We start from the raw sequence: 15,433 nt of genomic DNA on the forward strand, positions 1-15,433 counted from the left end.
ACACCTAATGACTGGAAGGTGTGTGTACATTTAATGTAGCTTCTCTTCCCACCACTTCCTCCCTCCCATTGGTAGCCAGGTGGCATGACTTGGAGTCAAGGATGTGTTGGCATCAAGGAAACGTGGGGACCTGGTCAAAGGAGTCAGTCAATGACTGGAGCAAACCCATTTTATTTACAGCACTGTGCAGACTTTGTGAAAGGGAGACTTGAGAAAACATGGTTTCTGTTCAATAAAAGGCAGGCTTCGGGTTCTAGCATGTTAGAATTAAGACCCCATATCCACCTCTGTGATCTTGGGCAGATTGCTTAGTTTCCCTAAGCCTCAGTTTTCTCACCTTTAAAATGGAGATATGGTACTCTCTCCGACCGCTCAGGATTGTGAGTATTAAACTAGAAAATAAGTATAGAACAGCCAGGTCAGTGTTTTTTTCAGCCCCCAGGTCGTGATCCATTATAGGGTTGTGAAATTAGTGGATTACGACCAGTTTATCTTAAAAATGAAATGGAATAGAATGAAATAGAAATGATCAGCACTGTTTGCCCATGACAAGGTAATAGGTATTGTTTTCTGAGACCGTTTGTCCTGTGTTTCAGTGTGTTTATATGCCACTGTGTGTGAAAGTATGTTCTGGGTGGTGATGTCAAATGGGTGACGACCTGTGTAGGTCCCATTAAATAACTTTGTAAGTCATCGACCCCGATGATGTAAGTTATGACATCCTGAATCAGAATTACTTGGGGGTACACGTTATGAACGAGATTCCTGGCTCAGATCTCCACCATAATTTGGGGGGGGGGCGGACCTGGGAACCTGTTATTTAAATAAGTTCGCCCTGATACAGACATTTGACATAGCAGGAAGTCGAGCTTATGGTGGATGTTCAGGATATGTCAGTCTGTCCCCTTTGTCTCTGGCTTGTGTTCCTTCTCAGAAGATCTCTCAGGCACCCGACGCTCAGGGCACTGTAGCAGTTACAGGTCCCCACTTGGGAAGAGCGGGCACGTTTTGGTCTTGCGTTCAGACGCCACCATCTGCAAGTGGTGTGGCTTCACTGCCTAACCTCTCTGACCCCTCGTCTGTAAAGTGGGGTGGCAGCCCCCGCCTCCGCGGCTGCTGTGGGAAGTTAGCGAGATAACGATTGTGAGGGACCCAGAACAGGTGCAGGCGTGACGGGGAGGCCAGTCTACACCAGCTCCTCCTTTTTAGTAGCGGTAGCAGGAGGAGGGAGGAGGAATAGTAACAGTGGTGGTGGTGCTTCCATCCGGGGTGTGGAGGCCTTTCAATAAACGTTTAAAATTAATGCCTGTCTTTGAGAAGTGTGTAGACTGTATTTGGCTATAAAAGTAAATGTATTTATGAAATCTTACGTGTGCTTCCTGGAAGTAAACTAAAATAATATACTGCCAACACAGAGGAGTAGATGGAGCGACCTCCAATATCTTTCTGGAAATAAATGGGTCTGTCTGTAGTTTTTTTTTTTAAGTAGAGTAAAATGTTACTGAACTAAAGCCATTGGACAAAAGGTTTTTCCTTTCTAAGAGCTGCAAGAGTACGGTCTTTTCTTACCTGGTCGCAGACTGCCTGTTTCTGTGCTGCCCTGTTTGAGCATCTATCCGCAGTGCTGGGGACCTCGGGCAAGTGGAGTTTCCTGGGTCTAAAACAGCTGCCTGTTAGCAAGCCCGAGGGCCGGAAGTGAGGGGCACGGCCTGGCAAAGCAGAGCAGCGCTCAGTGGACAGGAAGAGCCTGGAGTCGAAATCCCATGTGGAGCACGTTTCTGGCTCTTTTCTAACTTGTTAAATTAGCCACGATGTAAGTGTCAGTTTTCCTGTCTTTGTCACACTTTCTCTATGTCCCATGATGATTAGTGGCTGCTGTGTGCTGGCAGTTCTCACCAGCTTATGAACCCCTTGAGGGCAGGGCCAGAGTCTCCCACCTTTGTGTCCCCAGTGCTGTGTCCGCCACAACACAGGGGCCCTGGAAGGTTTGAGGAATAAATGAGTGAGTCCATAGAGGTCAGCAGATGCTGGAACCGTGGCCTTTTTATTCCTGAGAAATGGTTCAGAGTGGAATCTCCCACCTTATTTTTGTAACCTGATGTCAGATACTTTATAGGTGTACTTATGTGATCATTAATACACTTGGTGGCAGAGTGGAGGTAGATTTGATATTTTCCACCCACCGCTGGTTTCAGACTTGAGAATCGCCCTGTGGCTTTGGGGGCCGAGGAACCTGCCACAGAGGCGTAGGCCAAGGCGGGGTTCGCCCAGGGCTGCGAGCCGGGCTCGGACCGGAGCTGCTCCCGCCCCGCCTCCGCCCCACACCCCATGGCCACTGCCTCCTGCTGCCACCTGCCTTCTTTCAAAGAGTCATGTGTGGCTTTGAAGGCCATTTCCATCAGAGCAAACAAACGGCGAGGGCTGGGCCCTTTTACCGCCATTAGGGCGCGGGGCTCTCTCTCCTCCTCTGCCGAGAACTCTTTTCACCACTGTGCTTTTTAAGTTTGCTGTGTCAGTTTGGGTTTTCATCTCCGGTCGGGAACTGAGGTTCCTGAGAAAGAAATAAATGAGTCCTTAGAGGGCACCCTTCTGCAGCACCCTTTCCCACTGCTGGCACCCTTCCGACAGTCTTCAAAGGCATCAAGAAATGAGGGACCCTGATAAGCTCTAAGATAAATTGCTTTCAGACTATCAGAGGTTAAAAGAAAAAAAATCAAATAGCAAGGACTCAGGAGAGATCAGTGTAAACTCCTTCAAAGCCCTTCTGAATGCCTCCATCAGCTCTGATGATGAGGACACCGGGGCAGCCGGGGGTGGCGACAGGCCTCCTCCAGGATGTGTGCTGCCCGGGACGTCTTTCAAAAGGGCGTGAGAGCACCAGTTCCTGTGTGCAGGTGCCGGGAGTGATGGGGTGACCTGGAAGGTCAAGGGCCTAGGAGGTCACTGATGGGAGCACCTTGACAAGCCCGGACCCTGTGATGTAGCCTGGGTGGAAGTCGGTGGCATCGGCCACTGCAAACCTGGGCAGGAAGTGCGGAGATTTCCCCGTGTACCCGCTGTCGCCACACGTGCACGGCCTCCTGCACGCTTGACCTCCCATACCTTAGCGCTACCTTTGTTACAGTTGATGAACCTACGTTGACACACGAGTGACACCCAGAGTCCATAGTTTACATTGGGGTCCACTCTTGGTGCTTCACATTTTTGGGATTTGGACAAATGTTTAATGATGCATATCCCTCATTATGGTATCCTACGGCGTAGTTTCACTCCCCTGAAAATGCTCCTTGCTCCTCCCGTCCACCCCTCTCTCCCCACTACTCCCTGGCTACCACGGATCCCTTTGCTGTCGCCATCATTTTGCTGTTTTCAGAATGTCTTATAGTTGGAATCATATACTATGTAGCCTTTTCAGATTGGCTTTTTCTCCTAGTAATATGCATTTAAGTTTCTTTCACATCTTTTCATGGCTTGATAGCTCATTTTTTCTTAGCACTGAATAACAGTCCATTGTTTGGTTGTACCACAATTTGTCCATTCATATACTGAAGGACATCTTGGTTGCTTCTAAGTTTGGGCAGTTATGAATAACGCTGCTTCATCCATGTGTAGGTTTTTGTGTGGACATAAGTTTTCAGTTCATTAGGATAGATACCAAGGAGTGCAATTGTTGGGTCATATGGTAAGAGTATTTCAGTTTTGAGAGAAACTGCCAAACTGTCTTCCAAAATGTCTGCACCATTTTGCAGCCCCACCAGCAAAGTATGAGCGTCTCCATTGCTCCACATCCTCACCGGCACTTGGTGTTGTCAGTGTTCTAGACTTGGATCATTCTGTACGTATGTAATGGTACCTTGTTTTGAGTTGCATTTCTCTGATGACATATGATGTGGAACATCTTTTCATATGCTTACTTGCCATTTGTATATCCTCTTTGGTAGGGTGTCTGTTCAGGTCTTTGGCCTATTTCATCAGATATAACTTTTGAAAATATTTTCTCTCAATCTGTGGGTTGTTTTTTCATTCTCTTGACAGCGTCTTTCACGGAGCAGAGGTTTTTAATTTTAATGGAGTCTAGTTTGTCCATTCTTTTCTTTTTTAAGGATAATGCCTTTGGTGTTATATCTAAAAAATCATTACCATACTCCAGGTCATCCAGGTTTTCTCCTATGTGTTCTAGGAGTTTTATAGTTTTGTATTTTGCATTTAGATCTGTGATCCATTATGAGTTAATATTTGTAGAAGGGGTGTAAGCTTTTTGTCTAGGTTCATTTTTTTTTCTTTTGCATGTGCCTGTCCAATTTCAGCATCATTTGTTGAGATAACTATCTTTTTTAAAAAAAATAAATTTATTTATTTATTTTTGGTTGCGTTGGGTCTTCGTTGCTGCGCTCAGTCTTTCTCTAGGTGCGGCAAGCGGGGGCTACTCTTCGCTGCGGTGCGTGGGCTTCTCGTTGCAGTGGCTTCTCTTGTTGCGGAGCACGGGCTCTAGGCACGTGGGCTCAGTAGTTGTGGTGCACGGGCTTAGTTGCTCTGTGGCATGTGGGATCTTCCCGGACCAGGACTCAAACCCGTGTCCCCTGCATTGGCAGGTGGATTCTTAACCACTGTGCCACCAGGGAGGCCTGAGATAACTATCTTTGATCCATTGTGTAGCATTTGCTCGTGTGTCAAAGATCAGTTGACTGTATTTAAGAGAGTCTATTTCTGGACTCTGTTCTGTTCCATTTGATCTATTTGTCTGTTATTTCACCGATATCACATACTCTTCATCACTGTAGCTTTATAGTAAGTCTAGAAGTTGAGTAATGTCAGTCCTCCAACTTTGTTCTTCTCTTCCAGTATTTTGTGTTGGCTTCTGGGTCTTATGCCTCTCCATATAAACTTTATAATCAGTTTGTCAGTACCCACAAAATAACTTGCTGGGATTTTGATTGAGATTGCATTGAATCCGTAGATCAAATTGGGAAGAACTGACGTCTGACAACAGTGAGTCTTTCTATCCTTGAACCTGGAGTAGCTCTCCGTTTATTTAGTTCTTTGATTCCTTTTATCAGTTTTGAAGTTTTCCTCATAATAGATCTTGTACATATTTTGTTAGATTTATACCTAAGCACTGAATTTTTTGTGTGCTAATGTAAATAGTATTGTTTTTAATATCAAATTCCATTTGTTCATTTCTAGTATATAGGAAAGCAGTTGACTTTTGTATATTAACCTTGTATCCTGTAACTTGCCATAATCGCTTGTTAGTTCCAGGAATGTTTTTGTCTGTTCTTTTAGAATTTCTACATAGGTGATTATGTCATCTGCAAACAAAGACAATTTTAATTTCTTCTTTCTCAATCTCTATATCTTTTATTTCCTTTTCTTGTCTTATTGCATTAGCTAAGACTTCAGCTATGATGTTAAAATGGAGTGCTGGGAGGGGACATCCTTACTTTGTTTCTAATCTTAGTGGGGAAGTCTCTGGTTTCTCACCATTAAGTATAATGTTAGCTATAGGTTGTTTGTAGATATTCTTTATCAAGTTGAGGAAGTTCCCCTCTATTCCTGCTTTACTGAGATAGCTTATCAGGAATAGGTATTGGATTTTGCCAAATTATTTTTCTGCCTCTATTGATATTATCATGTGATTTTTATTTCTTAGCCTGTTGATGTGATGGATTACATTAATTGATTTTAGAATGTTGAATCAACCTTGTACCTGGGATAAATCCCACTTGGTTGTGGTGTATAGTTCTTTTTAAACATTTTGGGTTTTATGTGCTAATATTTTGTTGAGAATATTTGCATCTATGTTCTTGAGAGATACCGGCCTGTAATTTTCTTCTCTTGGGGTGGGTTTGGGTATTTTCTTTCTCCCATGAAGACATGGCATTCTCCCTCTTGCAGGTCTCTGTCTACATTTCCTCTTTTTAAAAAATATTTTATTTTTTAACATCTTTATTGGAGTATAATTGCTTCACAATGGTGTGTTAGTTTCTGCTTTATAACAAAGTGAATCAGCTGTACATATACATACATCCCCATATCCCCTCCCTCTTGCGTCTCCCTCCCACCCTCCCTACCCCACCCCTCTAGGTGGTCACAGAGCACCGAGCTGATCTCCCTGTGCTATGCAGCTGCTTCCCACTAGCTATCTGTTTTACATGTGGTAGTATATATAAGTCCATGCCACTCAAGGACACTAGTCATATTGGATTAGGGCCTGCAAACTCATCTTAACTAATTACATCTGTAATGACCATATTTCCAAATGAGGTCATATTCTGAGGTACTGGGGGTTAGGACTTCAACACATGAATCTGTGGGGGCAGAATTTAACCCATAACACCCACCCTCTGAAGAACTGTCATGTGAAATGGCATTAAAGTGAGCTCTGAGAGGAAAGGCGGATGAGCAATGGCGTGATCCTTCACAAAAGCTTCTTCCTAATTGAGAACGTAGCACTGCAGGCAGGTGGGTTGACGAGCCAGCAGCTGCACAGAGCGAACCCCTTACCTGCAGCCTGGGTGGGACGTGGCCTTGGAGTGGTCGGAGCCTGGGGTGGGCGTCCGTACCCGCGGGTTCTGACGCTGCCTCTTTCTCACGGACCTGGGGCTCTTTGCCCTTGGTCTTGGTTTCTTAATCGGTAACAGCATAATAATGCCTGTCCTTCAAGAGTGGTCATGAGTCTCAATAAGATAACTTTATGAGCCCCTCACACACACCATGCCTTGAGCACTGGGGGGCAGAATACGTGTCAGGCTGTGGAGCAGCCCTGGTCTGCGTGGTCGACCTCGAGGCCGAGCCCTGCCCTCCCCTGGCCTGGCCACCCCCACAGGTCCGTTGTCTCTAAGGCCCGTCCCTCCCTCCTGAAATGGAGGTGAGGCCATTGCCCCACTGCCCTTGAGGTCCCCGGGCTGTGCGGGGCCAGCTGCGGGCTGCATGCCAGGCGCTGGGAAAGGCGCGCTGTGCATCTAGCTGTGACGGTGATGGTGGTGGTGGTGGTATTTTTCCACAGAGCCCGAGTTTAAATGAGACAGTCCATTGATTATGCTCTCTTTCTGTTAAGGACAAAAGGAGTTATTCTTGTCCTGTGTGTGAAAAGTCTTTTTCAGAAGATCGATTGATAAAGTCACATATCAAGACCAACCATCCCGGTAAGGTTATGCATCTTAGAGTGGGAGATTGATTTTAAAATGCTTATGTTTGTTTTAAGACACAGCATTATATATCAGCTGTATTAAATGGAAATGTAAGGGGGAATAAAGATATGAGTAAATTCAAGGGCAAGAATTAACTTTTTTTTTAAAGCTCAGGAGTTTATATAATTATGTGCTTCATTTTATCCTTTTATCTGGTCTTCAGATACGTCTGCCCCAGTCTCATGATTCCCCCCAGCTTTTCTGAAAAATTTTTATTAGAGTATAGTTGATTTACAATGTTCTGTTAGTTTCAGGTGTACAGCAAAGTGAGTCATTTATACATATACATATATCCACTCTTTTTGTTTTTAGATTCTTTTCCCATATAGGCCATTACAGAGTATTGAGTAGAGTTCTGTGTGCTCCCCTCCCCTTTTAATAGTAACTGTGACTGCCTTTAGACGGGTCACTTACCCAGTGCAGACCCGACACAGATTCTACTTCCTTGGCCCCCTTTGTCGGTTCCTGAACCAAGTGATGGTTTACGAGGGGTGTAGGCTCCCTCCCAGGCCAAGGAACCCAGTGAGTTGGAGTGACCGTCACCTTCGGTGTCCTCAACCCCCAAGCTCCCTGGGCATCACATGCCTTGTCACTTTTGTTCTCACCGCCTGGGACCCTGCTCCTTGGTTCTGCCCAGTCAATTCCTGTGTATTCTCGACGTCCTCCCTCAGAGTCACCTTGGGGAGACTTTGGTGCCCCCTCAGACGCGGCCCGTCACGGTGCGCTCACCCCTGTACTCTAGGCACTGGTATTCTCCCGCTGCCCAAGAGCCTTGAGGCAGGGCCGCCATGCATCTGGCTTGTCCCCAGACCCCGGGTGCCACATCGCTCGGGGCCCGTGAGTGCAGGCGTGTGCTGTGTGTGCATAAATGGGGAGCAGGGCAGCTGGGTCCGTGTCCCTTTCCTCCTTCTCTCACTTGGCGTCTGCTCCTCCTGTCGGGGAACTGACCCACTGATTAAAGCCGGTATTGGAGAAAAATGAAGAAATGACGGAAGTGCAGGAACCCTCGTGTTTCTCCTGGGATCGGGGAGCCTTGCGGCCTTCCTCCACGCGGGGACCCCGTGGGTTACGCGATTCTCTGACCGCCCAGTTCTGTCCTCCCCGTGTTAACCCGCGTCCTGTGTAACCTGTGTCCAGTGTGGGCCAGGGATACCCATTTAACCCCTTCAACTTTTGCTTATTATTTAAAATTTTTTATTATGTAAAATTTCAAATGTGTACAAAATACGCAGAAAATATAAAGAACACCCAGGTACCCATAACTCGGCTTCCACAGTTGTCTACGTCTGGTCAAGCTGCTGGCAGGAACTGACCCCCACTTTTTTCCCCTCAAATATTCTACAGTATATCCCAACATGATGTGATTTCCCCATAAAAAAGCTTCAGCCTGCATCTCCAACTAACAAGGGCTTTTGAAAAACGAACTAACACATCACCATTAAAACAGTATCACAAGTAGTTTCGTATTCTCAGTTAGTATTAGTCCATTTAAAGTTTCCTCAGTTGACACAGACTTTCCTTTTTACAGCTGGTTTGTTTGAATCGAGTTGTTACGTCACCTAAGTTTCTTGTGTTCTGCAGGACACCCCCAGCCCTGCTTGTTTCCCCATGACGTTGATTTGTTGGGGAAACTGGGTCTCTTTTCCCGAGTGGTTTCACATTCTGCCTTTGTGCTACTGTGGCCTTGTGATACTGTTTCTCCATCCCTCACAGTTTGCGTTAACAGAAATTTAGATCTGAGACTCGCTTAGATTCTGGTTTGACTTTTTAGGCAAAAGTCCTATCACGTGACGCCACGAGTCACATGTTAACTCGCCGCCTCAGAGCTGCTGGGATTGACCGGAGGTTCAGGCTCTGTCAGGAGGCTCACTTACATCTAACTTGAACCAAGGTTCTTGGGCTGCTTCTGGTTATCATCCTGCTTTTCTTCTAGAGGTTTCCATGAGCACCATTTCCGAGGTTCTCGGGAGGAGGGTGCAGCTGAAAGGGCTCATTGGAAAGAGAGCCATGAAATGCCCGTATTGTGATTTCTATTTCATGAAGAATGGCTCAGACCTTCAGCGTCATATTTGGGCTCATGAAGGTGAGTATTCCTCCGTCAAAATGGAGCCCCTTTGTGATTTTGTGTTTCCTTTGGGAGTTCTTTAGGAGGAAGCTGTATCTCCACATCCCCTGTGGTTAGAATTTCTTTAGTGTGCTGAGAAATGTGTCCGTCAGCCAGATTTAAAGCATTACGCAGCGGCAGTTGCGGTGAGCAGCTGTGTGCATTCTTCACGGCTCTGGTTGGAGCTGTAGTTAAGCAAATCGCCACAACTCCTGGGCGGAAAGCAAGCTTCAGGAGAGCAGCAGCCGCGCTGGCCTGGTCACGGTGGTAACTCTGGTGGCCGCCCTGGGGCGCTGGTGGTGGTAGGCGGGGTGGCGAGGAGGAGGAAGGTAGGCCGTGCCTTGGGGTGCTCGCCTGTGAAGGGAGGTGTGGGCCGCGCTCTGGGACGCTGGGCAGTTGGAGGTCAGGGTGCGGTTAGGGACGGCGGGGCTGTGCCTCTGCCCCCGGAAGAGGACGCCACCCTCCTGGTGATGAGGCTCGGAGCCCTGGGGCCGGGGAGAGCCCTTCCTGTGAGTTAGGAACCTGCGGTGCTGCTGGCAGGCCAACAGGAAGGACGGCTCCGCAGGGGAAAGGAATAAGTCTTTTCTACGATACGGGATCAAGTGAACGGTTCAGCCAAGAGAGCGGTAGCTGATGCAGTAGGAACCTGGACACGGCAGGGGGGCTGGACCGAAGCCGAGGCTGGGAGCTGCTCTTTGGCTGACCAGCACGCATGCGCCTCCGCGCTGTGCCGCCGGGCGCGCCCCGCAGCCTCGTTAAAGCCTGGCCTCCTCGACCGCAAGGTCGCAGGTAGTACAGACGAGGGTTGGCCGTGCTGGGCTCACTGAAACGTGCCCGTCATACCCCGTGTGCAGGGGCAGGCACAGCTCCCCTCCCCCATCAGCGCGTCACACCAGTTGGTAAGGGCTCTTTGCTGGTCCATTCCCTCTGGGCAGGGAAGGCCGGGCCAGGGCTTCTCTCCTTGAAATCAACCCTCGGTGTTTACTACAGAGTAGGTCCTCGGTAGATGTCTGTGGAACGAAGGAGGAGTAGCCAAATGGTAGGACGCCCCTGCAGTCGAGCCGTTAGCCCAACAGCGGCGACTAGCGTTGTAAAGCTCTGCTTATTTCATGAACTAAAATACGCTCTCACATGTGATCCTGCGTGCCTGATCCTGGTGACTTCGCCAAGGCCCTTGGTTAATTTCTGTCACTTTAACTCGACTCAGGTGAATGAACATCTGCTGCTCCAAATGCTCGAGCCTGTGCCCTCAGAGGTTCCAGACTGTGGGGAGAGGAGGTGTCCGCTGCTCACTGTCAAGTGCTGTGCGCAGTGCAGCAGCAGCGACAGGCGGGATTTGGGTGCGCCGCTGGGGAGGCGAGGAATCCTACTGCAGGCCCGGGAGGAAAGGGCATCCTAGTTGGAAGGCGTAGCACGGGTTCGAGCACGGCCTGGGGAAGTGTGCGGCGTGTTTAGGGACCAGCGGGTGCACCGCTTTATTCAAAATGGACAAGGAGGTGTGTGTGTAGATATGTAGACATATATGTTCCTTCTGATACACACACGTGTACGTGAATACATGTGTATATCTACTTTTTCTCCTCCGGTAGGCGTGAAGCCCTTCAAATGTTCTTTGTGTGAGTATGCAACTCGTAGCAAGAGTAACCTCAAGGCTCATATGAATCGTCACAGCACTGAGAAGACCCACCTATGTGACATGTGTGGCAAGAAATTCAAATCAAAAGGGACGCTGAAAAGTCACAAGCTTCTTCACACTGCTGACGGTGAGTGAGTGACCCCCAGGGAGCTTTCCCCCTAGAATTGTGGCTGCAATCTTACACCCCGAGTCCAGCGGAAACCGTGGCTGCGCCTCGAGCAGGAAGGAGCCTCTGTCCTTGGAGTGAGCTCACCTGCTTCCTCACTGCTCTGTGCTCAGTGCTGGAGCCGTGCTGGCCCCGCCAGTGCTTGCTAAACACTCGCTGGGTGTGTGTGTGTGTGCGCGTGCGCGCGCGTGCACTTGTTGGGGGTGGATGTGGAGGGGACGCTCCTTCAGGGAATAAGGCGTCCTCAGGAGGCCTTGATCTGGAAGTTTCAGTCCTGTTCAGCCCTCCATCCTCACCCGAGCCTGACGGTCTTGAGGGGTGGCCGTGACCACACCTGACTTGTCGCTTCCAGGGGATGCTCTTTATCATCCAGGCTACCTCAGGGTTTCCGTACTCAGTCCAAAATGAGACTCAGTCTGACATACAAACAGCATTTGGGCAGGTTTGACCTTGATAAAGTACACCTAAGTGGATTTCGGGTTTCATTCATTCACCAGGAACCACTGACCCAGTTCTTCCTGTGTGCTGCCCTCTGCCTGGGGTACAGGGTCAATAAGGAACAGTTCCTGCCTTCCAGAAGTGTCTAGGCTAGCAGGAGGAAGAGGAGCTTGTGGGCCATGGGGGAGGCGGCGCTGTGGCGCGAGGTGCTGGGAGCTCTGGGGAGGAGGGTGTGCGTCTCCGTGACCGGGAGGGGCACCCTGAGAGGGGCCCGATAGAGAAAGAAAGGCTGAATCACTAAATTATTTTAGGAAGACAGGCAGCCAAACCATAAAAGACCTATAACATTTAAAATTTTCCTTTAGAACCCCAGTTCTGTGAGGGTCTTGTCAATATTACATGTCATGAGATTAATAAACTCTACCAATAAATTGTTATGTTAGCACAATGATATACAAAAATGGGAGTCCACTATAAAAACTGAAGTGATTTCAACAGAGAGTTTTGATTTCAGAGCGTAGAGGATGATCCAGCCGTTAGGTTCTACCTTTATTTTAAGATTGTTCCAAGAGCTCAGGGAAGCAAGTGAAGTGACAGGCGGGACAGGCTGAGTGTCCCTGGGATGCCTGCTGTGACACCTGCGTGCCGTCAGGGAGCTCGAGGGGCTCGGCCGATGCTCGGCCTGCGATTCGTCAGAACGGAGGGTCAGGGCTTGCCTCAGGCTGAACCAAAGCCAGAGCCCTGCTATTCAGACTTAAGCAGTGTGCTGTAAATTAAAAAATCCATAATCAAAGTAATTAAAGATACAATGACAGTAAAGCAGTCATATCCTGAGTAATGAAAGCATTACGTCCTGTAGTTATTCGTGAATTCTTACACCTCTGCCAGCAATAAGCCTCACTGGTATTTCTTGACATGGTCGCACAGTATTCACTGAAATCCCTAATGATAACAGTGCCAGTTATGAGAAGCAGCCGTCCCCAGGGCCAGGGAGGTGTGGCGTGTCCACTGGGCTGTGAGGGCAGGTCCGGAGGGCTGGGAAGGGCACTGTGGCCTCGTGCCCGGCTCCGAGGTCTGGGCTCGGTGCCGAAAGGCTTTGAGAAGATGGGGCACGCGTCTGATCAGGGATCGTGGACAGGCCGTCCTGGGTCGTGCAGGGATGGGGTTGGTGTGAGTAGTGGTGTCACAGCAGGCATCCCAGGGACACGCAGCCTGTCCCGCCTGTCACTTCACTTGCTTCCCTGAGCTCTTCAGCAGGAAGGGGAGTTCAGATGGACAGATATGTGTGTGGAGTCTAAGCAGTAGCACGACCTTCCCAAAAGACTTTATGAAATATTTTCTTAACAAAGCAGGAAGTTTGCACTGTTGCTCTTCATTTTCTTTCCTGACGTTCTTGGGAGGATGAGGTATTTGTAAAGTCATGTCTTATTTTCAAACACTCGCCAGTCTGGGAAGAAGGCATCAGTCCTCGGGTGTGACCCCCAGGAGGACAGTGGGGCAGGGGCATCCTTGTGGGCAAGCTTCTTCCCTACTTGGGCCTCGGTCTTGTTATGCTGCAAAATAAGGACGTGAGACCTTAACGTTTCTTGGGTCTCTTTAGCCTTGGTGCTCTGTGATTCTAGGAGGCAAGTGTAATGGAGTGCTTCGGATGTGGAAATGTGCGGTGCAATGCCCTTTTCTCTGGTCTAACTTTGGGGTGACCACTTCTCCCCCAGGCCTGCTGGGACTCCTTTGTGTGTCTGTTTCGACGCTTGCTGTGGTGTCATGCCTTCTCAAAGGCCAGCCTGGTGAGCGGAGTCCTGGGTTGTAGACCAGCTGTTCATCTCCGTTGGTGATCTGTTCTGTAGATCAGATAGGCTATTCTTTTCCTTTTCAGTTTTAAAAAAGCTTTCAAAAACTTTAGTTACATCTCTCACCCATTTTTTGGTAGTACTCACATTTTATTTTGCTGACTTCTGAAAGCTTTTTGTATCTCAGTGGTTTGTCATAGTGTGCAAATATTTCCCTCCAACTTTTTGCTTCTATGTTTTTAGTGTATCTTTTTATGTTTAGATGCTAAGTAACTAGCATATTTAAATTTGTCAGTCTCTTCCTTGATGTTTTTCCCTATTTCCATTTATTTCTCTATGTTAAAAGAAACCTTCCCCATCTTAGGGGAAAATTCTTTTGTATTTTCTTCAAGTTTTATTTTGTGGGTTTGTAACATTTATGAAATTTAATATTCTTGACATTTATTCTGGTGCAAGCTCTGTCATAGGATTCTTTGTTTCTCAACAGTTATCAGTTGACTCAGCATATTTATTGAGAAATCAGTCCTTTCCATTTTGTTTTGAAATGCCAGAATTTCTCAAGATGTTAGGTGTATTCTGGGATTTTGGTTTGTTTTGATGATCTTTGCTCTAGTACATTGTTTTGCAAGATACTGTTTTAAAAATTATAATATTATGCATACGTATATTATTCCTTTTTCTTCCTTTTTTTGGTGGACATCTAGTTTTTTCTCATTTAGTTATTATTTCTTCGGGTAAACTGGATGGCCTCATGAGCTGTTTGACACCAGCTGAAACATGCTTTGAATTCCTCGGGGAAATGTGCTCATACTAGGGGCCTGGCTACCTTGATGAGGCTCCCAGCCTGTAACCATAGAGTTAGCTCTTTATTTAGAAGCAGGCATGGCTTTTAAGCCTGCCTGAAATTATTTGGTTTTGCGTGCAGTTGTATCAGTAATAGTTCAGCAGGTTGCTCCTCAGAGGAGCTACGTGGAGTGGGCAGAGCTGGGGAGGCTTGAGTGTAGCCTGCCACTGCCTGGTAGGGTGGCCTCGGCTCAGTGCCTTCTCTCATCCTCAGTCTCCTCCTCAGTGAAGTGGGGATAATTATACCCCCCTCGCCTAGTGGCTGCGAGGTTGGAAGGGCAGGCGACGCAGCCCCCTCGTCTGGGCTTCTTCGAAGAACCACGCTTCTGGCCGCCCCTCAGTCTCCTCTCCTGGTGCCCCCTCAGCTCTGACCTCTACATCTTGCAGGGCCGCAGGGCGCAATCCGAGGACTCTTCCTGCTGCACCCTCGCCCTAGGCGATCCTCTCTGCCTCGTGGCTTTACGCACCGTTTACGTGAAGGCTTCCGAACTTCCATTTGCAGCCCCGTGCTCGCCCCCGGCCTTCAGCCCTGCGTCTCCTGCTGCCCACTCGGCCTCTGTGCCTGTGTCGGGAAGGCCCCTCAGACTTAGCACGTGCGTCTCCTGCGGTCCAGGGGCCACCAAACCCTGTAAAGGCACAGTACCTTTTTTAGGTTTTGAGTGCCACCTGGGGCTTCCGTGGCATATTCTTCTTTGTTTCAGTTAGTTTGTTTGTTTTCACAAACCTTGAAACATGTCAAAGCCATTCTTTTTTTTTTTTTTTAACATCTTTATTGGAGTATAATTGCTTTGCAATGGTGTGTTAGTTTCTGCTCTACAACAAAGTGAATCAGTTATATATATACAGATGTCCCCATGTCTCCTCCCTCTTGCGTCTCGTACCCTTCCCCCTCCCCATATCCTCAAGGCCATGCTCTTAGTAGGTCTGTGTTTTATTCCCGTCCTAACCCTAGTCTCTTCATGACATTTTTTTTTCTTAGATTCCATATATATGTGTTAGCATACGGTATTTGTTTCTCTCCTTCTGACTTACTTCACTCTGCATGACAGAGTCCAGGTCCATCCACCTCACTACAAATAACTCAGTTTCATTTCTTTTTATGGCTGAGTAATATTCCATTGTATATATGTGCCACATCTTCTTTATCCATTCATCTGTTGATGGACACTTAGGTTGCTTCCATGTCCTGGCTATTGTAAATAAAGCTGCAATGAACATTTTGGTACATGACTCTTTGAATTATGGTTTTCTCAGGGTATATGCCCA

At 47.8% G+C, this 15,433-nt stretch overlaps 1 protein-coding gene across 35 annotated transcripts in view; it reads left to right on the forward strand.

Annotated features, from left to right (window-relative positions):
- ZFAT (zinc finger and AT-hook domain containing) overlaps nucleotides 1-15,433 on the forward strand; it is a 264,652-nt gene that overhangs the window by 171,348 nt on the left and 77,871 nt on the right. For all 35 annotated transcript variants that reach the window (XR_008619456.1, XR_008619457.1, XR_003683319.2 and 32 more), the window contains 3 exons: nucleotides 7,058-7,145; nucleotides 9,124-9,273; nucleotides 10,884-11,057. Coding sequence is in view for 32 of the 35 variants with exons in the window: in XM_055091063.1 (XP_054947038.1) it covers nucleotides 7,058-7,145; nucleotides 9,124-9,273; nucleotides 10,884-11,057 (412 nt within the window). In the remaining 3 variants the exon portion in view is untranslated. The remainder of the gene's footprint in view (nucleotides 1-7,057; nucleotides 7,146-9,123; nucleotides 9,274-10,883; nucleotides 11,058-15,433) is intronic.

Source organism: Physeter macrocephalus, chromosome 15, assembly GCF_002837175.3.
Source record: "Physeter macrocephalus isolate SW-GA chromosome 15, ASM283717v5, whole genome shotgun sequence".
NCBI classification, from domain to species: domain Eukaryota; kingdom Metazoa; phylum Chordata; class Mammalia; order Artiodactyla; family Physeteridae; genus Physeter; species Physeter macrocephalus.